This window comes from Pelophylax lessonae (assembly GCF_965119305.1).
Source record: "Pelophylax lessonae genome assembly, chromosome: 6".
Lineage (NCBI taxonomy): Eukaryota > Metazoa > Chordata > Amphibia > Anura > Ranidae > Pelophylax > Pelophylax lessonae.
The window spans coordinates 43963687-43988172 of NC_138773.1; the positions used below are offsets into that span (position 1 = coordinate 43963687).

The window sequence follows — 24486 nt, forward strand, 5'->3', positions numbered from 1 at the left end:
ATTTTTGCCCATTCCTCCTTGCAAAACAGCTCGAGCTCAGTGAGGTTGGATGGAGAGCGTTTGTGAACAGCAGTTTTCAGTTCTTTCCACAGATTCTCGATTGGATTCAGGTCTGGACTTTGACTTGGCCATTCTAACAGCTGGATATGTTTATTTGTGAACCATTCCATTGTAGATTTTGCTTTATGTTTTGGATCATTGTCTTGTTGGAAGACAAATCTCCGTCCCAGTCTCAGGCCTTTTGCAGACTCCATCAGGTTTTCTTCCAGAATGGTCCTGTATTTGCCTCTATCCATCTTCCCATCAATTTTAACCATCTTCCCTGTCCCTGCTGAAGAAAAGCAGGCCCAAACCATGATGCTGCCACCACCATGTTTGACAGTGGGGATGGTGTGTTCAGGGTGATGAGCTGTGTTGCTTTTACGTCAAACATAACGTTTTGCATTGTTGCCAAAAAGTTTGATTTTGGTTTCATCTGACCAGAGCACCTTCTTCCACATGTTTGGTGTGTCTCCCAGGTGGCTTGTGGCAAACTTTAAACGACCCTTTTTATGGATATCTTTTAGAAATGGCTTTCTTCTTGCCACTCTTCCATAAAGGCCAGATTTGTGCAGTATACGACTGATTGTTGTCCTATGGACAGAGTCTCCCACCTTAGCTGTAGATCTCTGCAGTTCATCCAGAGTGATCATAGGCCTCTTGGCTGCATCTCTGATCAGTCTTCTCCTTGTATGAGCTGAAAGTTTAGAGGGACGGCCAGGTCTTCGTAGATTTGCAGTGGTCTGATTCTCCTTCCATTTCAATATTATCGCTTGCACAGTGCTCCTTGGGATGTTTAAAGTTTGGGAAATCTTTTTGTATCCAAATCCGGCTTTAAACTTCTCCACAACAGTATCTCGGACCTGCCTGGTGTGTTCCTTGTTCTTCATGATGCTCTCTGCGCTTTAAACGGACCTCTGAGACTATCACAGTGCAGGTGTATTTATACGGAGACTTGATTACACACAGGTGGATTCTATTTATCATCATCAGTCATTTAGGTCAACATTGGATCATTCAGAGATCCTCACTGAACTTCTGGAGAGAGTTTGCTGCACTGAAAGTAAAGCGGCTGAATAATTTTGCACGCCCAATTTTTCAGTTTTTTTATTTGTTAACAAAGTTTGAAATATCCAATAAACTTCGTTCCACTTCATGATTGTGTCCCACTTGTTGATTCTTCACAAAAAAATACAGTTTTATATCTTTATGTTTGAAGCCTGAAATGTGGCAAAAGGTCGCAAAGTTCAAGGGGGCCGAATACTTTCGCAATGCACTGTACATGCTCTAATACAGACCTACAGATACACAGAGGGAGCCTACATGGACAGTACTGTGGAAAAAAAAATATTTTTATTAATTGACAAAATGCAAAGTGAGCAAACAGAAAAAAAATGTAAATCAAATCAATATTTGGTTTGACTACCCTTTGGCTTCAGACCAGCATCAATTCTTACACTTGCACAAAATCAGGGATTTTGTAGGATTAGATTCAGGTGTGTGATAAACCAATTATACCAAGCAGGTGCTAATGATCATCAATGTTATATGTAGGTTGAAACAGTCATTAACAGAAACAGCTGTATAGGAGACTTAAAACTGGGTGAGGAACAGCCAAACTCTGCTACTAAGGTGAGGTTGTGAAAGACCGTTTTCTGTCACAGGTCATACACCATGGCAAGACTGAGCACATCAACAAGACGCAAGGTAGTTATACTGCATCAGCAAGGTCTGATGCAGTATAACTAGGAAAGCTGCGAAATATTTTGTTTGTTTGTGATGTGCCTTGCCCTTCCATGTGCACCTTGCTTTAAAAAAAAAGCCAGTTATAGGTTTGGGTGGTTGCTACTTTTTTATACAGTTGGATGAATTGGGTGCGGGGACACACTGGATGCCTTTGTAACCATTGTTCTCTTGCTGGACTTCATGTGCATCCCTGTGCCTTTAAGGGAGGGTGGGCTCCCTCCAGGCATACCTTACATTAATCTATCTGTAGCACACTCTAGTGTAGGATAGGTTCTGTAGTGTAGGAAATTTTAGTTTAGCTCAGGGCTAAGACTGAGCTGTGAATCTTGGTCAGGGTTCAGTGAGTCAAGGCTGGATGACTCATCCTGAAAGCTCCTCTAGTGCCTTCTCCTGGTCTAGAAACTTCTAGAGCTAGTGGGTGGAGGTTAGGAGGAGCTCCCTGGAATATTTATGAGGGCCTATATATATATATATATAGTGCTGTGGAGACTGTCAGTGGGCCTCTGGGGTACCCCCTAGTCTGAGAGGGGGGGGGATGACCTTGAGTCGGGGCTCGGGTGCTGGAAGAATCCTTCCATAACACATGGAGGAAGCCCCTCCTGGAGGCATAGGAGCAAGTGAAAGAACAGTATAAGTAGAGCAGCCCATCTTGGGACTTTCAAGGGGGGAGATTGCCACATGTAGCCAGTTCTCCCTGAAGACCACGGTGTGCCAAGTCTTCATCCCTTCCTTGGGAGATCTCCTGCAGAGTTAGCCGGGTGGTCTGGTTTGAGCCAGTCTGGAGGACTGTGGAGGAAAGTTAGCCTGGAGGGCTAGTGAAAGGGGCAGCTGCAGCCAGGTGGTTGGCAGTGCCTGAAGAGGTAGTGCTGGGACCAATAGCCACAGAAGGAATAAAGTAAAAGCTGATCACTGTGTTCTGCTACACAACAAGGTGCTTTCCTGCCTGCAAAGGGCCATTGCTAAATCTGATTGTAACCTGTCAGATCCCTTAGCGGTGATCTAACTGGAGACTGTTAAGTGAAGTGCAGGAGTAGTATCAAGGAGACAGTATATACACTGCATATAGGATGCCTCCCATCCCCATCCAAGTATTAACCATCAATAAACCACAAAATAATAAAACAAAAGTCACAGAATGTTCTCTGTCTCTGGAGGACCTGTGTGCCTGGCTGTGCAGGGTGGGGGATCCCAATTCATAGGCGGCCCCTAAGGGGGTGCACTACATATCCATTATTTTACTGTGGGGAAAATAATGATTTGATCTCTTGCAGATTTTTTTAGGTTTGCCCACTTACAAAGAAATGTTATTATTTTCCTCATATACTATATTGTCAAAAGTATTGGGACGCCTGCCTTTACACACACATGAAATTTAATGGCATCCCAGTCTTAATCCGCAGGGATCAATATTGAGTTGGCCCACCTTTTGCAGCTATAACAGCTTCAACTCTTCTGGGAAGGCTGTCCACAAGGTTTAGGAGTGTGTCTATGGGAATGTTTGACCATTCTTCCAGAAGCGCATTTGTGAGGTAAGGCACTGATGGGGACAAGAAGGCCTGGCTCGCAGTCTATGCTCTAATTCATCCCAAAGCTGTTCTATCGGTTGAGGTCAGGATTCTGTGCAGGCCAGTCAAGTTCCTCCACCCCAAACTCAGTCATCCATGTCTTTATGGACCTTGATTTTTGTGCACTGGTCCAAATCAATTGGTGGAGGGGGATTATGATGTGGGGTTGTTTTTCAGGGGTTGGGCTTGGCCCATTAGTTCCAGTGAAGGAAACTCTTAAGGCTTTAGCATACCAAGACATTTTGGACAATTTCTTGCTCTCAACTTTGTGGGAATAGTTTGGAGATGGCCCCTTCCTGTTCCAACACGACTGTGCACCAGTGGACAAAGCAAGGCACCTAAATACAAGAATGGGTGAGTGTGGGGTGGAGGAACTTGACTGGCCTGACCTCAACCTGATAGAACACCTTTGGGATGAATTGGAGGGGAGATTGTGACCTAGGCTTTCTCATCCAATATCAGTGCCTGACCTCACAAATGTGCTTCTAGAAGAATGGTCAAACATTCCCATAGACCCACTCCTAAACCTTGTGGACAGCCTTCCCAGAAGAGTTGAAGCTGTTATAGCTGCAAAAGGGTGGGCCAACTCAATATTGAACCCTACGGACTAAGACTGGGATGCCATTAAAGTTCATGTCTGTGTAAAGGCAGGTGTCCCAATACTTTTGACAATATAGTGTAGGTGTATTTTAAATGTTAGAGACAGAATATCAACCGAAAATCCAGAAAAATAAGTATTTGATCTCCAAGCAAAACATGACTTAGAAACCCTTGTTGGGAAGCTCAGAGATAGGAAGTTTCCTGTATTTGGTGACCAGGTTTGCACACATCTGAGGAGGGATTTTGGTCCACTCTTCTTTACAGATCTTCTCTAAATCCTTAAGGTTTCTTGGCTGTCACTTGGCAATTTGAAGTTTCAGCTCCCTTCATAAATTTTCTATAGGATTAAAGTCTGGAGAGTAGCGAGGCCACTCCATGACCTTAATGTGCTTCTTCTTGAGCCACTCCTTTTTTTGCCTTGATGGAATGTTTTGGGTCATAGCTATGCTGGAAGACCCATCTGCAACCCATCTTTAGTGTTCTGGCTGAGGGAAGAAAGTTCTCTGTCCATTGGCCCCTCAATGCAGCAAAGTCGGCCCGTACCTTTAGCAGAGAAACAGACCCAAAGCATAATGTTTCCACCTCCATTCTTGACTGTAGGGATGGTGTTCTTAGGGTCATAGCCAGCATTTTTATTCCTCCAAACACAGAGAGTCGAGTTAATGCCATAGAGCTCAATTTTGGTCTAATCTGACCACAGCACTTTTTCCCAAAACTTCTCTGAATCATTTAGATGTTCATTCGCAAACTTCAGACGGGCCTGTACATGTGCCTTCTTGAGGAGGGGGACCTTGCGGGTGCTGCAGGATTGCAATCCATGGCTGCGTATTGTGTTACCAATAGTTTGTTTGGTGATTGTTGTCCCAACTGCCTTGAGATTATTCACAAGCTCCTCCCCTGTTGTTCTGGGCTGATCCCTCGTTTTTCTCATGATCATTCTTACCGCATGAGGCGAAATCTTGCATGGAGCTCCAGACCGAGGGCTATTGATGGTTTTTTGTATTTCTTCCATTTGCGAATAATCATTTCATTAGTTGTCTCCTTTTCAACAAGCTTCTTGTTGATGGTCTCATAGCCCATTCCAGCCTTGTGCAGGTCTACAATCTTGTCCCTGATGTCCTTTGACAGCTCTTTGGTCTTGCCCATGATGGTGAGGTTTGAATGGAAGAAAGATTCCGTGGACAGGTGTCTTGTATACACATAATGAGTTGTTGTTAGGAGTGCCTTCCTAAATTGACAGAACTAATCTGTGTACCACACGAGCACATACTGTAGCCATTATTGTTGGTTGGGAGGGGATCAAATACTTATTTTACTCACTGAACTGCAACTCAATTTATCACATTTGTATCATGTTTTTTTTCTGGATTTTTGGTTGATATTCTGTCTTTATTATTTAAAATACACCTATGATAACAATTATAGATTATAGACCCTTTATTTCTTTGTAAGTGGGCAAACATACAAAATATGCAGGGGATCAAATAAATACACGATTTTTAATTCATACTTACCTGTAAAATCCATTTCTTGAAGTACATCACGGGACACAAAGCTATAAATCATAACATACGGGTTATATAGCCACCTATAGGTGAAAGACACTGGCAACCAATCAGAATTGATGACCCCCTATATAACACCTCCCACACAGGAATTATCTCAGTTTTGTAGCAAGCAATAAAAGACCCCTTAGAAGAAGAAGAAGGGAGGGACCTCTGATGTACTTCAAGAAATGGATTTTACAGGTAAGTATGAATTAACCGCTTGCCGACCGCCGCACGACTATTTACGGCGGCGGTCAGCCCCTCACAGGCAAAGCGACGTAGGGCTACGTCGCTGGCCTGTGAGGCTCTAGGAAGGCTCTAGGGAGCGAGCGCGTGCTGCCGGAGGCGCGCTCCCACGCGGTCACGGTCTCTCCCGCGCGTGTGTCACTCACGATCATCTGTTACACTGGGAGAAAGGCAGGCGGCTAATGTAAACAAAGCCGCCTGTCATTCTTCCCTGTGTAAGAATAGTGATCATAAGGTTCCACTATGTTCTTACACATCAAGCCACAGCCAATCATAGTTAGAAACACGCCCCCTAGGGACACACTTAACCCCTCCCTCTCAAAAAAAGTTAACTCCTTCACTGCCAGTGTCTTTTCTACAGTAACAGTGCATATGTATAGCACTGATTACTGTAGTAATGTCACTGGTAATCCCAAAAGTGTCAAAAATGGCAGTCAAGGGTCCGATCTGTCCGCCTCAATGTCGCAGTCCCGCAAAAAAATCGCAGATCGCCGCCATTACGTGTTAAAAAAAAAAAAAAATCTTTCCCTTTGTTAGTAAACGCAATAACTTTTGCGCAAACCAATCAAAATACGCTTTTTACGATTTTTTTTTACCAAACATATGGTAAAAAAAAAAATTGGCCTAAAATGTTAAAAAAATTTTGATTTTTACATTTTTTTTGGGGAATTTCATATAAAAAAATTTGAAAAATATTGTTATTTTTGCAAAATTGACGCTCTTTTTTTGTTTATAGCGCATGATCAAAAAATCGCATAGGTGATCAAATACCACCAAAAGAAAGCTCTGTTTATGGGAAAAAAAGGACGTCAAATTAGTTTAGGTACAGCATCGCACGACCGCGCAATTGTCCGTTAAAGTCGCGCAGTGCTGAATCGCAAAATAGGCCCTGGTCAGGAAGGGGGTAAAATCTTCCGGGGCTTAAGTGGTTAAACATCCATTTTTTTTCATACATCATGGGACACAGAGCCATAAATCATAACATATGGGACGTCCCAAAGCAATGCATCTGACGGGAGGTGGACACCAAAAAATACTACCATCAGACCCTAACAGAAGGATTTTACCACTGCCTGCAGCACACTGCGGCCAAAAGCAGACTCCTCCTAGGTCCTAACATCCACTCTATAGAAACGAGAGAACGCATGCACCGACGACCAGGTCGCGGTCTTGTAAATCTGAGCCATAGAGGCTTGATGGCGATGTGTCCAAGAGGCACCTACTCCTCTGGTAGAATGTACCTTTACAGGAAAGGGTGGAACCTTTCCTACTAAACCATACGCCTGGGTAATAACCTGGCAAATCCAACAAGAAGTTGTATATTTAGATGCTGCCAATTCCTTTCTGGTGCCTTCTGGCAGTACAAACAAGCTCTCGGTCTTACAAATCTGAGCTGTTTCCTGTAAATAGATCTTAAGTGCACCCATTACATCAAAAGAATGCAATAACTTTTCCTCCTCTGAGTGAGGATCTGTAAAAAAAGAAGGTAGTATAATGTCCTGATTCAAATGAAAGGCGGACACTACCTTGGGCAAGAAATCTGGGTGAGGACGTAAAATCACCCTATCCTGATAAAATATCAAGAATGGCTCTTTACAAGAAAGAGATGCTAGTTCCGATACCCTTCTAGCCGAAGTCATCGCAATCAAAAAGACCAGTTTTCTGGTCAAAAGAATCAGGGGAACCTGCCCCAGAGGTTCAAAAGGCTGTTTTTGCTAAACTGCCAACACCAAATTTAGGTCCCAAGGACACAACGGTGGCTTCACTGGTGGAAGCAAATTCAATATTCCCCAGATGAAGGTTTGAACCAATGAATGGGAAGCGATCGGTTCCTGGAAAAAAAACGATAGAACTGAAATCTGCCCTTTAATCGTGCTCATATCTACCCCTGCTTGCAGGAAGGATAGAATTCTCCCGATAATATATGTGTGGGGATGCCATTTCCTGGCTTCACACCAGGCAATGTAGGACTTCCGGACTCTGTAATAAATATTTCTAGAGACTGGCTTTCTGACGTTTATCAGTGTATGAACTGTGGGGCCAGATGCACCTTGCTCTTCCAAGATTAAGGCTTCAATAGCCAAGCCGTCAAATTTAGAGACTGTACAGCAGGGTGGAATATCAGACCTCGAGAGAGAGCAAGTCCAGACGCAGTGGAAGAACCTAAGGCCTCGTCACTGCCAACCTCTGGATTTGTGCATACCAAATCCTCCGTGGCCAAGCCGGAGCTACCAGAATTACTGGTTTCCCTTCTAGCTGGATCCTGTGCAAGAAACGCGTTATCAGCTGTAGGAAAGGCATAGATCAGGGAATACTCCTCCCAAGGCAGTGCCATCTTAAGAGCATTAAAGGGCCCTGGGCAATGCAGTGCACTGGGGCCCTGCCTACACAATTGCCCACGAGAATAAAAATGCAAATTATCGATAAGGCTTTGTTTATTGGTACAGCAGTGCAAGGCTAATGACAACTTCCAAGTTCAGCTACTGAGTCTGGTTAACACACACACGGATGGGATTCAGACTCGACTGTCCTGTGTGTGCCTGTTCCCGTGGCGGACAGGCATTCCTGCAGTTGTAGGCTCCCCCTCCATAGCCGGACAGCAGCACAGGGCCTGCTAAGTTCAGTGGCGGGATGCACACAGGAATCGGGACTAATGCTTGGCTGAGGCTGGGTCGCTACTGCCCAGCATGCCCATTCAGTAAGATGGCCCTGTCCCAAGGAGTCACCAAAGCATCCACTCAGACTGCGAGTGGATCCCTGGTCCTGGACCCAAATCTCTCCAACTTGTTGTTGAACCTGGATGCCAACAGATCTACGTCTGGGACCCCAGATCAACTGAAAAATCTCGGGATGTAAAGACCATTCCCCCGGAAACATCTGTTGACAGCTCAAAAAATCTGCCTGCCAGTTTTCTATTCCTGGAATGAATACTGCTGTCAGGCATGGCAAAAACTTCTCTGCCCAGGACAGGATAATATCCACCTCTTTCTGGGCTGATCGACTTCTTGTACCTCCTTGATGGTTGACATAAGCCACGGCCGTGGCATTGTCAGATTGCACCTTGACAGGGTGATCCCAAAGTCGGGGCGTCCAGAATTTCAGAGACCGACTGACTGCATGAATTTCCAAAATGTTGATGGGGAGACGATTCTCTACCCAAGACCATTTCCCCTGGACAGTGGCTTCCACCAGAACCGCTCCCCAGCCAGAGGGACTGGCATGTGTAGTCACTACCTTCCAGGTCACTGGAATAAAGGATTTCCCTTTCTCTAGATTTCAGGTCACCAACCACCAATTCAGACTATGTCGTACCCTTGTTAGCAGAGATATGGATTAGTCCAAGGACTGAACTTTTATGTTCCACGCAGACAGAATGTTGTTCTGCAAGGGTCTGGCATCTAATTGAGCATAGGGAATTGCCTTGAATGTGGACACCATCTTCCCCAGTAACATCATGCAAAGATGTATAGATGGATATCTCAGTCTTACTATGGACCGAACCTGACCCTTCAGGTCTGAGACCTTTCTTGGTGGCAAGAATATCTTTGCCTGCACCATGTCGACAAAAAGCCCCAGGTATTCCAAGCGCTGGACTGGATGTAATGCTGACTTTGCTAAGTTCAGTATCCAACCCAGACGTTCCAAAAAATGTACTGTCTGAACGATATTTCAGCTTAGAGCCGACACCGATTGATCTATTAGTAATAGAACGTCCAGATATCCTATTACAGATATCCCTCAGGACCTCAGAACAGTCATTACTGGAGCTAGGATCTTTGTGAACACTCTTGGAGCTGTGGCCAACCCGAAGGGCATGGCCACAAACTGGAAATGATGGTTTTCAATCGCAAAACGAAGGAACCTTTGTTGAGTCTGAAATATAGGCACATGAAGATATGCATCCTTTATGTCTATGGATGCTAGAAATTCCTCTCCCTGCAGGGAGGCTATGACTGAACAAATTGATTCCATGCGGAAAGAACGAACGTTCAGAAACTGATTCAGCGCCTTGATATACACAATAGGTCACACATCCCGTTTGGTTTGGGGATTATAAATAGGTTTGAGTAAAGACCCTTGAACCTTTCGTTTTCTGGAACCACGGTTATCACCCCCTGAGCTCATAGCTGGTCCAATGCCTGAAAGAGAGATCTTCCTTTAGGGGATCTGTTGGTATACTTGACCTCACATACTGACTTACCGAGGATGCGGGAACACCCTAAATTCCAGCTTGTATCCCTGTGAAATGATGGAGACAACCCAGTTGTCTTGAATTAACTCCACCCATGCCTCTGAGAACTGCAGGAGCCTTCCCCCCACCCAGGCGAGTGGGGGCGCCCCTTCACTGAGAGGGCTTAGAGGAAGACTTGGCTAATCTCTGGGCCCAGGGCTTTTTTTGACCTTGCTCCGAAGGCTTGGGTCCGGATGCAGATGGTTGAGGCCGTCGCCACTGCCTGGGATGGAAGCACTGGTATTATGTGTGCTGGGGATCTTAAAGGAAGGACGCCTGCTCTTCCTCTTTACAGGTAGCAATGTACTCCCCTGAGATCTTTTGGATATATTTATCCAGATCATCACCAAAAAGGCGTTTTCCCTGAAAGGGGAGGCAAGCCAGTCATTTTTTACATGGTAATTCCGCAGACCAGCTCTTTAACCAAAGGATACTGCGCATATGCTCTGTCATCAGAGCAAACCGTGACATTTGCCTTATGGAGTCTGTAAGAGCATCCACTGTGAAACACAAAGTGTGAGGTAGATCTGACAGATCTTCCACAGACTCTCCTTGAGAAGGAACTGTCTTGCCAACTCGCTTAATGTGGTCTTTCAAAGACTGACACACTCCACTGGCTGCTACTGCTGGTTGTACTGCAGAACCTGCAATGGCAAAGGAGGCTTTCAATAAAGATTCCAACTTTTTATCCGCTGGAGATTTAAAAACCTGGGCATTATCAACAGGACAGGTTAAACTCTTGTTAACCGAAGAAATGGCTGCATCCACAGTGGGGATTTTCCATCTCTTAGAAAACGTATCCTCCCCTAGGATGCAACAATGAAAACCTTTTAGGAGGAACAAACATCCTATCTGGATGATCCCAGTCAATTATACACTTCTTGCTCCAAGAGTGAATACATGGGAAATGACCGAGTACTCTGAGGGGGGCGCAATGAGCCTAGGGAGGAAAAAGAGGTTTCAGTTGTCTCTAAGGGCGGAAGTTTAAACTCAGCCCGGACCATCTCACCAAGAGACTGGATAAACAATCTTTGGGATTGAGAGGCTGATAGAGATTCCTCTGACTCTGACTCCCCGAAAGTGGAAATTTCAGCTTGACCTTCTATAGGGTCACCCACAGCTATATCTTCCACATCATCGGCCCAATCCTGAACTGATACACGAGATGTGGCTCTAACCCGCTTCTTTCCTCCATGTGGTGTTGCAATCATGTCAGCAAACCTGCCCTCTAGGCTGGCTAATGCCGATGCCAAATCGTCCTTGGTAACATAGGCTGTGGAAGAAGTACACAGAGTAGCTACTATGCCTGACAACTGTAATGGCTCAGATTGGCCAATTGCCTCTGGCTTATCAGAAGGAGTAGACACAGTGGAAGCACGACTAAGACCCTCAGGGCCTGACGGTGGCATCATAGTGCCCTTTCCAACTGTGCTCCCTCCAGCACTCTTTTGGGCAGACATTGCTTTATAGCAAGACAAACTTGAGGTACTACCTTTAAAGTGTACTCAAGGGTTGTGCCAAGCTTATACAGGCTTATGCACACAACACTGATTACCTTAGATACAGGACCTACTAGTGCCAGTAACAAACACCCACAGTGACTCACACAACCCAGCTTCTCTGTTTGTTCTTTCAGCCTGTGACAGAGGCTAGTGTGTTGGAAATAGTTCCTTGCAAAATGTTTCAGAATGCGCCCTTTTATGTGATGTGCAGCATGGTGCGTGGTGTCCACGTGCACGCCAAATCACGTTAGAACACGCCCACCACGCGGCGTACGTCTGTACTGAAATACGAAGATTGCCGCTCGTGCGCGCGAATAGGCGTACGCCATAGACACACGATCCAGCAGAGACGAAAATGTGGACGCTTAAGCGCCAGGGCGTACACAACAAACAAATAGGGGAGAGAGCAGTTTAGGATGAATCTTGTTTGTCACAGCTGAAACCTGGTGATCAGCTCAGGGTAAGAAACAGTGTAAAAATATGCTTTAAAACATACTTTAAACATACTTTGTATAAACCTGCTACAATGTAATTACAAGCAGAAATACACTTAGCACAAGTCTCTGTAATCTTATTAAAGGGAATAGTGCATAAAATAATTACAATTTTGCAATTTTTAAACTTTAAAGTTTTTGTTTGCTGTGTAAATATTTTAAATGGACTAACCAGTCCTGCCGCAGAAAACTGCTATAAGCAAGAATCCAATTTTCCCCCTTCACGGTGAGCATTGTCTTAGAGACCTTCAAGGACTGGGTCCCCTATATAACAGGGGCCACGTCCTTGGACCTTTAGAGCACCCTACATGGAGCGCCTTTGGGATTTGGTATTCCAAGGGTCCGGATCCCAGGGTCCAGTGCCTAAAGAGGACAGCGTTACAGACAAAACCTCGTATCTGCTTTCCCGAGGCTCGGGTACCATCTTTTTAGTCCATTGACTGGTTTAGATGGATCCGATAGCTAACCCCTTAGATCCAGTAATCTTTGTTTGGGGTATGATAGCATAATCTTCTTTCTTCTTCTTTGAAACATAACAAACATGTGGAGCACTTCTCCACAGCAACCTTCACCATTTAGAGACTGGCCAAAAAACGGAGGTACTTCCTGTGTGGGAGGGGTTATATAGGGGGTCATCAGTTCTGATTGGTTGCCAGTGTCGTTCACCTATAAGTGGCTATATAACCTATATGTTATGATTTATGGCTCTATGTCCCGTGATGTACGAAAAGAAAATTATTTTTGCCACTATATGTGCTCCTACTATGGAGGCTCTGGAAATTTAGAGTTAGGACCGCAGGATACAATGGGGGAAAATTATATTTGATCCTGTGCAGATTTTGTAAGTTTGCCCTTTTATAAAGAAATGACAAGTCTGTAATTACTATTATAGGTGTATTTTTAATAATAGAGACAAAATATCAACCAAAAATCCAGAAAAAACACATAAAACAAATTATATAAATTAGGTTGTAGTTCAGTGAGTAAAATAAGTATTTGATCCCAAAGCAAAACATGACTTGAGACTTGGTGGAGGTAAACCCTTGCTGGCAAGCCCAGAGGTAAAATGTTTCTTGTAGTTGGTGACCAGGTTTGCACATATCTCAGGAGGAATTTTGGTCCACTCTTCTTTACAGATCTTATCTAAATCCTTAAGGTTTTTTGGCTGTCTCTTAGCAACTCGAAGTTTCAGGTCCCTCCATAAATTTTCTATAGGATTAAAGTCTGGAGAATGGCTAGGCCACTCCATGACTTTAATGTGCTCCCTCTTGAGCCACTCCTTTGTTGCCTTGGTGGTATGTTTTGGGTCATTGTCATGCTGGAAGACCCATCTTCAGTGTTTTGGCTGAGGGAAGAAGGTTCTCATCCAAAATTTTACAATACATGGCCCCATCCATTGGCTCCTCAATCCAGCAAAGTTGGCCTGTACCTTTAGCAGAGAAACAGCCCCAAAGCATCATATTTCCACCTCGGCGCTTGACTGTAGGGATGGTGTTCTTAGGGTCATAGTCAGCATTTTTCTTCCTCCAAACAAGGCGAGTCGAAATTAATGCCAAAGAACTCAATTTTGGTTTCATCTGACCACAGCACCTTCTCCCAATCCTTGTCTGAATCATTTATATGTTCATTGGCATAACTGTACATGTGTCTTCTTGAGAAGGGGGAACTCGCCATGTTTGGAGGAGGAAAAATGCTGACTATGATCCTAAGAACACCATCCCTACAGTCAAGCAGAGGTGGAAACAACATGCTTTGGGGCTGTTTCTCTGCTAAAGGTACAGACCGACTCTGCTGCCGCATTAACCACTTTACCACCGGAGGATTTTGCTGTCTTACGTCTGGGCCACTTTTTGCGATTCGGCACTGTGCGAATTTAACTGACAATTGCGCGGTCATGCAACGCCGTACCCAAACGAAATTTACGTCCTTTTTTTCCCACAAACAGAGCTTTCTTTTGGTGGTATTTGATCACCTGTGCGATTTTTAAACAAAAAAAGAGCGACAATTTTGAAAAAATAACAATATTTTTCACATTTTTTTATATGAAATTCCCCCCCAAAAATTTTTTTTTATAATTTTAGGCCAATTTGTTTTCTGCTACATATTTTTGGTAAAAAAAAATCGCAATAAGCGTATTTTGATTGGTTTGCACAAAAGTTAAGGGAAAGATTTCTGTCGTTTTTGGTGTTTTTCTTTTTAACGAGTAATGGCGGCGATCTGCGATTTTTTTTTGTGGGACTGCGACATTGCTGCGGACAGATCGGACCCTTGACTGACATTTTTGACACGTTTGGGGGTACCAGTGACATTACTACAGTAATCAGTGCTATAAATATGCACTGTTACTGTAAAAATGAAACTGGCAGGGAAGGGGTTAATTTTTATTGGTGATCAAGGGGTTAATGTATGCCTGGTGCTTACTAACGTGTGTGGGGGGAGGTGACTGAGTGACACAGGGACAGATGGCAGGTTCAGCTATGCTGAACCCTGCAATCTGACCCTGCCTGTCACTTAGGAGATCCGCCCGCTTTGTTTACACAAGCGGGCGGATCTCCACACTCGATTCCCCGACGATCGGGGAAGAACGGCAGTGATCACCGCCGCTCCTCCCCTGGCCCGACTCCCGCTGTGACTGAATACAGTAGGAGTACAGTGGTCTACGTCGCCAGACGTTATCGAGCCACTTTGCCGCAGTAGAGGCACAGTGAGCAGCGGTAAAGTGGTTAAGGGTCCAATGGATGGGGTCATGTATTGCAAAATCTTGGATGAGAACCAACTTCCCTCAGCCAGAACACTGAAGATGGGTTATGGATGGGTCTTTCAGCATGTTTATGACCCAAAACACACCGCCAATAGGGTGACCACGTGTCCCGGATCGCCCAGGACAGTCCAGTTTTTGGGGAGTCTGTCCCGGGTCCCGGTCACCCTCATTACGGGACAATGCAGTGTCCCGGAATGTCCGCCGACCGTGAGTCTCAGTCTGGACTGTCTGTCTGTATCATGTCCGACACAGACAGTCCGCCGCGGCTGGATGAGGGAGGATGACTCATGCATGCTGGGCAGGGCTGTGTGTACCATGTTGGGCGAATGGGCGGGCTGCAATTCGAGCCAACCAATAGGAGAGCAGTGAGCAGAGGTGGATGGTGACGTCAGCCGGAGCCGGCCCGGGATCATCTACTGTGCGGCGCCGCCTCAGCTCAACTCAGCCTGCTCCTGTAACTCCAACGGCCGGCCGCCGCCGGGTTATCAGAGGATGACAAAAAAATGTAAGTTAAAATTTTTAATGGATGTCTGCAGTTGCTGCCAGTGCCACACACTGACCAGACCCAATTCTCAATAAAACTCTGACAGACTGACACCAGTCCTGGGCGAGATTGCTAGAAATCGTTGCCATCACAGCAACATTGCAGTGCAGATCAATGCTACCACATTTTTGAAAGCACAGAAAAAGTATATGTGAAAGAAATGAATAAAACGATTTGCCTAGCAGAAGCCAATATTAATAAAATTTTTACTTCAATGGCCTGAGATTTGTTTATGGCTGGGCAGGCAGATACTGTGGTACTGGCAGGTCTGTGTCCCTTACATTATTTACCTTGCTGCAAGTCCTCTTCATGTGGGGAACATTAGATGGGGGGCTCCTGAGGTTATGATGTAGTGAGGAGGTCAGGTGGTAAAAGCCCCCCATGATGTTTAGGGTTTGCACCCCGGAAAGTACGGCAATGTACAAATCCAATGGAAAATCCTCATGCTAAGCACACAGCGTGCGCTCAGCGCTGTGCTTCAGCCATTCTATTTTTTCTGATTGGGCTGTGTAATGTGACATTTGGCACCCCCCCCCCCCCCCACACACACACACTGCTGAAAAATTGGCAAATGAAGGTATCAAAAAACATCATTTTTTGGGGGGGGGGTCCCGGAATGGCAGTTTGGAGATGTGGTCACCCTAACCGCCAAGGCAACAAAGGAGTGGCTCAAGAAGAAATACATTAAGGTCATGAAGTAGCCTAGCCAGTCTCCAGACCTTATCCCTATAGAAACTTTATAAAGGGAGCTTAAACTTCGAGTTGCCAAGTGACAGCCAAGAATCCTGTGCTTCCCAACAAGGGTTTCTCCACCAAGTACTAAGTCATGTTTTGCTTGGGGATCAGCTGCTTATTTTACTCACTGAACTGCAGCTCAATTTATAACAGCAGATTTGCTGTTCAAACTCTTTTCAAGCACATCAACGGCAATGTTGAGGACTGTAGACACAGTGGTCAGCCAAGGAAACTTAATGCAGCAGATGAAAGACACATCAGAAAGACACTTATTTCCCTTTGTCATCAGAAGATGTCCACCAGTGCCATCAGCACAGAACTGGCAAAAACCAGTGGAACCCAGGTACACCCATCTTCTGGCCAGAAGTGGTCTTCATGGAAGAATTTATTCCAAAAAGCCACCATACCTCTGACATGGAAACAAGGCTAAGCAACTCAACTATGCAGGAAAACAGAGAAACTGGGGTGCAGAAAAATGGCAGCAGTTGCTCTGGACTGATGAGTAAAAATGTGAAATATTTGGCTGTAGCAGGAGGCAGTTTGTTGGTGAAGGACAGAAAGCTGTACAATAATGAGTGTCTGCAGGCAACTGTGAAGCATGGTGGAGGTTCCTGGCAAGTTTGGAGCTCCATTTCTGCAAATGAAGTTGGCAATTTAGTCAGGATCAGTGGTGTCCCCAAAGGCTGAGAAGTACAGGCAGATATTTATCCATCATGCCATACGATCTGGGAGGCATGTTTTTGGCCCCAAATGTATTCTGCAGCAGCACCACCCTAAACACACAGCCAATGTCATTAAAGCGGAGTTCCGGGCACAAAAACAAGATTTTTTTTTTGTGTCCCTCCGCTAGGTATGCCTCACCTGAAAAGGAATTGGGTAGTTATTTTTTTTTTTTTTTTGTTTACTTACCTTGTAATTGAAGATCGAAGATACTCACCTCAGAGTACTTCCTCCCTCGGAGCCGCGGCTCACCCCGTCACTTCCTGCCTCGCTGTGATTCCTGGGAGCTGAACGTCATCGCTCCCAGGAATCAATGCGACGGCACCGGCCCCGCTCGTCATTTCCGGGCTACGCCGCATTCCCCTGCTAAACAGTTTCTAGGCATGCCCAGAAGCTGTGGAGGAATGCGGCGCCGCACCGGAAGTGACGAGAGGGGCCGGTGCGGCGCATTCTGGGACAAGAAGACGCGGAAGAAGACGCAGAAGAGGACCGCGCCGGCTTCAGCTGCCCACAACAGAGATGGAAACGCTGTGGAAGAAATTTTATAAGTAAGTATTTCTTCTAAAAGGTAAGTGCGAACCGGGACAGATCAGAGGCTAGCCATTGTGGAATGTACTAGCACTGACTGTCCCGGGGGTATGTTTATTAAAAAATGACATCTGTGCCCGGAACTCCGCTTTAAGAACTATTGTCAGTGTAAAGAAGAACAAGGGGTCCTGGAAGTGATGGTTTGGCCTCCACAGAGCCCTGATCCCAATATCATGGGGTCTGTCTAGGATTACTGTACATGAAGAGACAGAAAGATGTGAGGAAGACGACATCCACAGAAAATCTGGGGTTGGTTCTCCAAGATGTTTGGAACATTGGAACAACCTACCTGCAGAGTTCCTAAAAGAAGTGATGCTGTTTGAAGCCAAAGGGTGGTCAAACCAAATATTGATTTGATTTGGACTTCTCTTCTGCTATATTACTTTCCATTTTTTTAATTGATAAAAAAAAAAAAAAAAAAACTATTAACACAATTTCTGAAAGCATTCTTTATTTACAGCATTTTTTCACTCCTGCCAAGAACTTATTCACTGTAGTTTACTTTACATGACCTAATACAGACCAACAGATATGGGCGAGGGGAGTTGGCATGTACCGATACCTAAAGATTTGCTTTAAACACAACATTGGATTCTACTCACCAGCCAAAGATAAGAGTCGTAAACTTTTCATACACAGTAAATGCTTCAAACCAAAATCCTGCACCTGAGGATAAAGCAAAACATGGGCTCATTTACCGTATGTACTTTCATTTGCTTTTTACGAATGTCCAAATCTATCCATCCCTCCCTCTGTCTATCCATCCATCCCTCCCTCTGTCTATCCATCCATCCCTCCCTCTGTCTATCCATCCATCCCTCCCTCTGTCTATCCATCCATCCATCTATCCAGTCTCTCTCACCCTCCCTCCATCCAGCCTCTCTCTCCAATTGGCCCATTCATCCAATCTTTCCCTCCCTCGCTGCTTTTCTCCATCCATCCAATCTCCATTTTTCCAATCTCTCCCTCCCTCCACCCATTCATCAATCCATGCATCCATCAATCCAATCTCTGTCTTCTTCCACCACCCCCTCTTTCAATCCATCCATCCAAACTCTCCCCCTTTTCCATTCATCCACTCTCTCCTTCCTTCCATCCATCCATGCATCCAATCTCTCTCTCTCCATCCAATCTCTCCCTCCCTCGCTGCTTTCCTTCATCCATTCATTTTCTCCCTCTCTCTATTCATTCATCCATCCATTACATCTCTTTCTCCTTTCCTCACCCCCTCTTTCCATCCATTAACCCTCTTTCTCCCTTGCTGCTTTCCTCCATCCATCCATCCATCCATCCATCCATCCAATCTCTCCCTCTCTCCACCCACCCATCCATCTGTCCAATCTCTCCCTCTCTCCTCAATCCAATCTCTCCATTCCTCTATCCATCCAATCTCTCCATCCATCCAATCTCTCCATCTCTCTCTCTCCATCCATTCATCCATTTATTCTTTTTCTCCCTCCATCCAATCTCTCCACTCATCCATCCATGCACCCATCCAATCTATCTCTCCCCCCCTCCACCCATCCAATTAATCCCTCCCTCTATCCACCCCCACTTTTTTTCATTTATCCATTGATCCAATCTCTCTAACTATCCATGCATTTAATCCCCACCTTTATCCATCCAATATCCCCCCTTTCCATTTACCCATCCTCTCCCTCCCTCCCTCCTTACATCCATAAATGTACTCTCTCCATTCATTCATCTGATCTCTCCCTCACTCCATCCATCAATGTAATCCCTCCCTCTATCCAACCAATCCCCCCCTTCCATCCATCCATCTATCCATCCAATCTCTCCCTCCTCCCATCCATCCATATAATCCCTCCCTCTATCCATCCAATCCCCTCTTTCCATCTATTCATCCATCCATCCATCCATCCATCCATCCAATCTCTCCCTCTTTCCATCTATCAATGTAATCCATCCCTCTATCCACCCAATCCCCCCACCTTTCTATCCATCCATCCATCCAGCCAATCTCTCCCTCCCTCTATCCAATCTCTCCATCCCTCCCATCTCTCTCTCTACACCCATTTGATCTCTCCATCCATCCATCCATCCATCCATCCATCCATCCATCCATCCATCCATCCATCTATCCATCCATCCAATCTCTCCATCCCTCCATCCATCTCTCATACATACAGCAGCCTTCCTGCATAGGGTGGTGGAAGTGCTGTCCTTTTGTGGCCATCTCCTCACCTGGCAGCACCAGCGGAGGTACAGGCTGCGGAGTGATGTCATGGTAGACAGGTAGCTCAGTCCTGTATCTGTAATCCGGACACACCTGCGGAGAGGGAAACACAGAAGAGTAATTGTCTTGGACATGCCATGTGTTCCAATGCTGGAAATGACTTTCCTGCCAAAGCAATTGCTGGTGATACTTTGTGAGTCTCAAAGATAAAGGTAAGTAGTTGTGGGTTCTCTCTGATTTCCATCATCTGCCACCGTGTTCCAGTTCAGTGGTGCAGAACTGTATGAAACCAGACGGAGTCAGGCAACTAGCATTTTCAGAAAAAGGCTGGCAAGAGCAGTCCCTGTGTTTTTCTCCCAACACCTGCACTTTACAAGAGTTATGGATGTTGCTTCCACTGTTGACCAAACTTGCTGAAAATGCTAGCGGCCTGACCGCTATGTTCATCCGCTTGGTCCAGTATGCTCAGAGTGGCTGGCAGGGGACACGTACGTAGATCAGGAGGTTTGCGCTCACTCGGGTTTTCTAATCGGTATTGTTCTGGGTTACTGACTCACAGAATAGTGAGGCTAGAGAGAGTCAGATAGTTGGCATTTTCAGAAAGAAGGTCAGCAATGTTAATCTAAGCCTCTGTTTACATTGAAGTGATCTGTCATGCAATTTGACAGGTCAAATCGCATGACAAGTTGCATCCTGTTGCCGGCAATGGCAGTCTTCAAATTGATGCGATGCTGACTTTGCAGTGCCACATTATTTTGAAACAGTAGTACATGCACTACTTTTGGTGATTTCGGGTGCGACTTCAATAGACAGCTGTGCATAAAACTGCACAGATGTCTTCAAACTCGCACTAAGATGCGGCTTTGAAATTGTGCAATTTAAAAGCCGCACTCAATGTAAATGGGAGCTAAGTATTTCTTTCATTATAGGCTTTCTTTAACTTTCTTAACATTTTCCTTCCCAGGTCTGTACACCATAGTACATGGGTCACCCTCTTCCTATTGGACTTTAAGGGTTCATACATACCAGGATGGTAAAGGGATAGCATATGCCCAGCATACCCATTATATGCCTAGCATGACTGGGGAGCCACACATGCCATGTACCGCCTGCCACACATGCCATGTACAGCCTGCCACATATGCCATGTACAGCCTGCCACACATGCCATGTACAGCCTGCCACACATGCCATGTACCGCCTGCCACACATGCCATGTACCGCCTGCCACACATGCCATGTACAGCCTGCCACACATGCCATGTACAGCCTGCCACACATGCCATGTACCGCCTGCCACACATGCCATGTACAGCCTGCCACACATGCCATGTACAGCCTGCCACACATGCCATGTACAGCCTGCCACACAGGTGAATGGCTGTACATGGCCACGCTCTTGTAAACACCAATGCTTTTGTGAATCAGCATTTAGGGCCATGTCCCACTAGTGCGATGCCAGACATTGCATGTGATTTGCACAGCATCTGGGCGATGCAAATTCAGCTATACAAACTCTATGGCTGAATTTGCACCACATTCGGACCAAACTTGTGCAGGACTCTTTTTTTTTTTTTTTTTTTTGTCCTCACCGGTATCGCAACCATGCGATCCGATTTTATCCAAAATCACAGTTTGCAAACTGCGATTCGATCTGGGGGTGTCATTAACTTTGTATTTACACCCGCAGAGAACATTGTGAACTGCCAGCGATTCAGGCGCGATGCGGGAACTGGATTCCCAGGGTTTCCCGCGTCACACCAGTGTGAACTGAGCCTTAGAGGCCGGAAAAAAAAACGCACCCCCAGCTCGGTCAGGAGAGGAGCGTTTGAGCAGAAAATAAATACTGATGCGCCTAAATGCGTCTAACAGCTTAACCACCTGCTGAACGCCCTACATATATATACTGCAGGGCGGCATCTCTCCTGCACAAAATCACGTACAGGTAAGTGATTTTGCTACTACAGGTCTGATTGGACACAGCAGGAGCCAATCAGTGGGTCTGGTGAACCTGATATCTGCAAGGATCTGCCAATTGTTCCCGAGAGAGGCAGACCGGCAGTAATCAAGGCAGATCCCCTTTCTGTGACAAGGGAAGACAGAGATCCTAAGCAGGAACACTCTGTCTTCTCACAGTACAACCACTTCCCACACAGTTAGTAAGCACTCCCTAGGACACACAAACCCTTTGATCGTCCCTGATGTAAACCCCTTCCTTGCCAGTGTCATTAATACAGTGATAGTGCATATTTTTAGCACTGAACACTGTATTATTGTCACTGATCCCCAAAAAGTGTCACTTAGCATCAGATTTTTCTGCCGCAATGTCGCAGTCCCGCTAAAAATCGCTGATCACTGTCATTACTAGTAAAAAAATTTAAAAAATTCCATAAATATATCCCATAGTTTGTAGAAACTATAACTTTTTCACAAGCCAATCAATATACGCTCATTGGGATTTTTTTTTTACCAAAAATATGAAGCAGAATACATATTGGCCTAAATTGATGAAGAAATTAGATTTTTTACATTTTTTTATTGGATATTTTTTATAGCAGAAAGTCAAAAATATTGTTTTTTTTACACACTTGTCGGTCTTCTTTTGTTTATAGAGCAAATACCACCAAAAAAAGCTCTATTCATGGGAAAAAAAGGACATCGATTTTATTTGGGTACAGCGTCGCACGACCGCGCAATTGTCAGTTTAAGTAAGACAGCGCCGAATCGCAAAAAATGTCCTGGTCATGAAGGGGGGTAAACCTTCCGGGGCTGAAGTGGTTATATGTGCCTAGGTGTGTTTTGCACTTGAACGTTCATTTATTCCAATGGTCAGAATAAATGAATGTCCTGGCCAGTGGAATAAGGCCAGCCATAAACGGATCAAATCGGCTGAGATTCTAATCATGTATGAGCAGGCTAAATATACCTAAGTTGATCGATCAATCAACTTGGGTGCAACCAGCCTGTCCGATTTTACACGCGAATATTACTAGCTATTATATGCACTAGCAATATTCATGGTCTGCTCCCGGCGGGGGCGACTTCAGAGTCATCCTCTGTGCCAATGGTGATCAATCAGAGTAATTTTGATCCATCCCAGGAGTGCTTCAGAGAGAAGAGCAGAGATTTGAAATACCCGGACTGCTACACCGGCTGTGTGTCTGGACACTGACCGCTCATCACCCACGAGGTAAGTACAGTGGGGACCAGGGGGGGGTGGGGTGTACGGTGTTAGTTCACCTTTTCTGAAAAGGTGAGCTTACACTTTAACCACTTAAGCCCCGGAAGATTTTACCCCCATTCCGACCAGGGTTTTTTTTGCAATTCGGCACTGCGTGACTTTAACGGACAATTGCGCGGTCGTGCGATGCTGTACCTAAACTAATTTGACGTCCTTTTTTTCCCACAAACAGAGCTTTCTTTTGGTGGTATTTGATCACCTGTGCGATTTTTTGATCATGCGCTATAAACAAAAAAAGAGCGTAAATTTTGCAAAAATAACAATATTTTTCACATTTTTTTATATGAAATTCAATCCCAAAAAATGTAAAAATCAACATTTTTCAACATTTTCGGCCAATTTGTTTTATGCTACATATGTTTGGTAAAAAAAAAATTGCAAAAAGCGTATTTTGATTGGTTTGCGCAAAAGTTATCGCGTTTACTAACTACGGGAAAGATTTTTGTCATTTTTGTTGTTTTTTTTTTTAACGCGTAATGGCGGCGATCTGCAATTTTTTTTGCGGTACTGCGACATTGCGGTGGACAGATCGGACCCTTGACTGACATTTTTGGGGTTACCAGTGACATTACTACAGTAATCAGTGCTATACATATGCACTGTTACTGTAAAATTACACTGGCAGTGAAGGGGTTAACTTTTTTTGAGAGGGAGGGGTTATGTGTGTCCCTAGGGGCGTGATTCTAACTGTGATTGGCTGTGGCTTGAGGTGTAGGAACAGTGATCAACGGTCCTACATAGCAGAACCGTATGATCACTATTTCTACACAGGGGAGAATGACAGGCGGCTTGTTTACATCAGCCGCCTGCCTTTCTCCCTCTGCACCGACGATCGCCGAGTGACCGGAGGACATCGGGTCCGCCAGTCACACGCGCGGGGGGATCAGTGACCGCGCGGGAGCGCGCGCTTGCTCCCTAGACCCTTACAGGCTAGCGACGTAGTACTACGTCGCTCTCTCTGTGAGGGGCTGACCGCCGCAGTAAATAGTCGTGCGGCGGTCGGCAAGCGGTTAAAGTGACTTATTTGCTAGATTTGCTTATTTGGGCTTACATCTACATTAAGGTACAAAGAATGGAGCTCAGTTCTGCCTTCCATCAGATTTAGAATATCGTTGTGATAAGTGACTTTCATGGCCACCCTGTGACCTTCCCCACCTACCTGTCGAGGACCAGTTCCTCCAGTTTGTGCAGGTCGCAGGCGATGTACTCCAGTGCCGTGTCCGTCAGCCTGGGGCACCACGACAGGTCCAGTCCTCGGAGCCTTCTCAGGTTCTCAGCCACCAGCTCCACCCCATCGTCGGTCACTTTGGAGCAGCCGGAGAGGCTGAGGACGGTGAGGTTGGGCAGGCTGTGGACCACGTTGACCACGCCGTGGTTGGTGATCTCCCAGCAGGAGTGAAGGCGCAGCGTGTGCGTGGCTCGGCCCTGTTTGGCAGTAAAGTAAGCCAAGGCGGTGTCCGTTACGTGGTAAGCCTGGAGGTTGAGCTCGCCCAGATTGGGGAGGAGCTGAGAGATGGCCGCCACCGCATCGTCCGCCACGTTGATGCAGTCACTAACACTCAGGGAGGTGATGCGTCCGTGTAGGCTGGACCACAAGCCAGCTTCCGTGAAATCGTTACATCCCGAAAGCTCTAATCTTACGACGCCCTGCATCTGCTCCAGCATCACCTGGTGAGAAACAAAGACAGTTCAGAGTTAAAGACTTGCTGGGCTTTCAGTTTAATTCGTTT

General features: G+C 45.5%; 1 protein-coding gene across 1 annotated transcript in view; it reads right to left on the minus strand.

Moving 5' to 3' along the window:
• FBXL16 (F-box and leucine rich repeat protein 16) overlaps positions 1 to 24486 on the minus strand; it is a 103701-nt gene that overhangs the window by 3477 nt on the left and 75738 nt on the right. The window contains exons 3-5 of the mRNA XM_082262307.1: positions 23916 to 24424; positions 19524 to 19608; positions 17921 to 17984 (exon numbers count right to left, since the gene is read on the minus strand). Of these exons, the coding sequence (XP_082118433.1) occupies positions 17921 to 17984; positions 19524 to 19608; positions 23916 to 24424 (658 nt within the window). The remainder of the gene's footprint in view (positions 1 to 17920; positions 17985 to 19523; positions 19609 to 23915; positions 24425 to 24486) is intronic.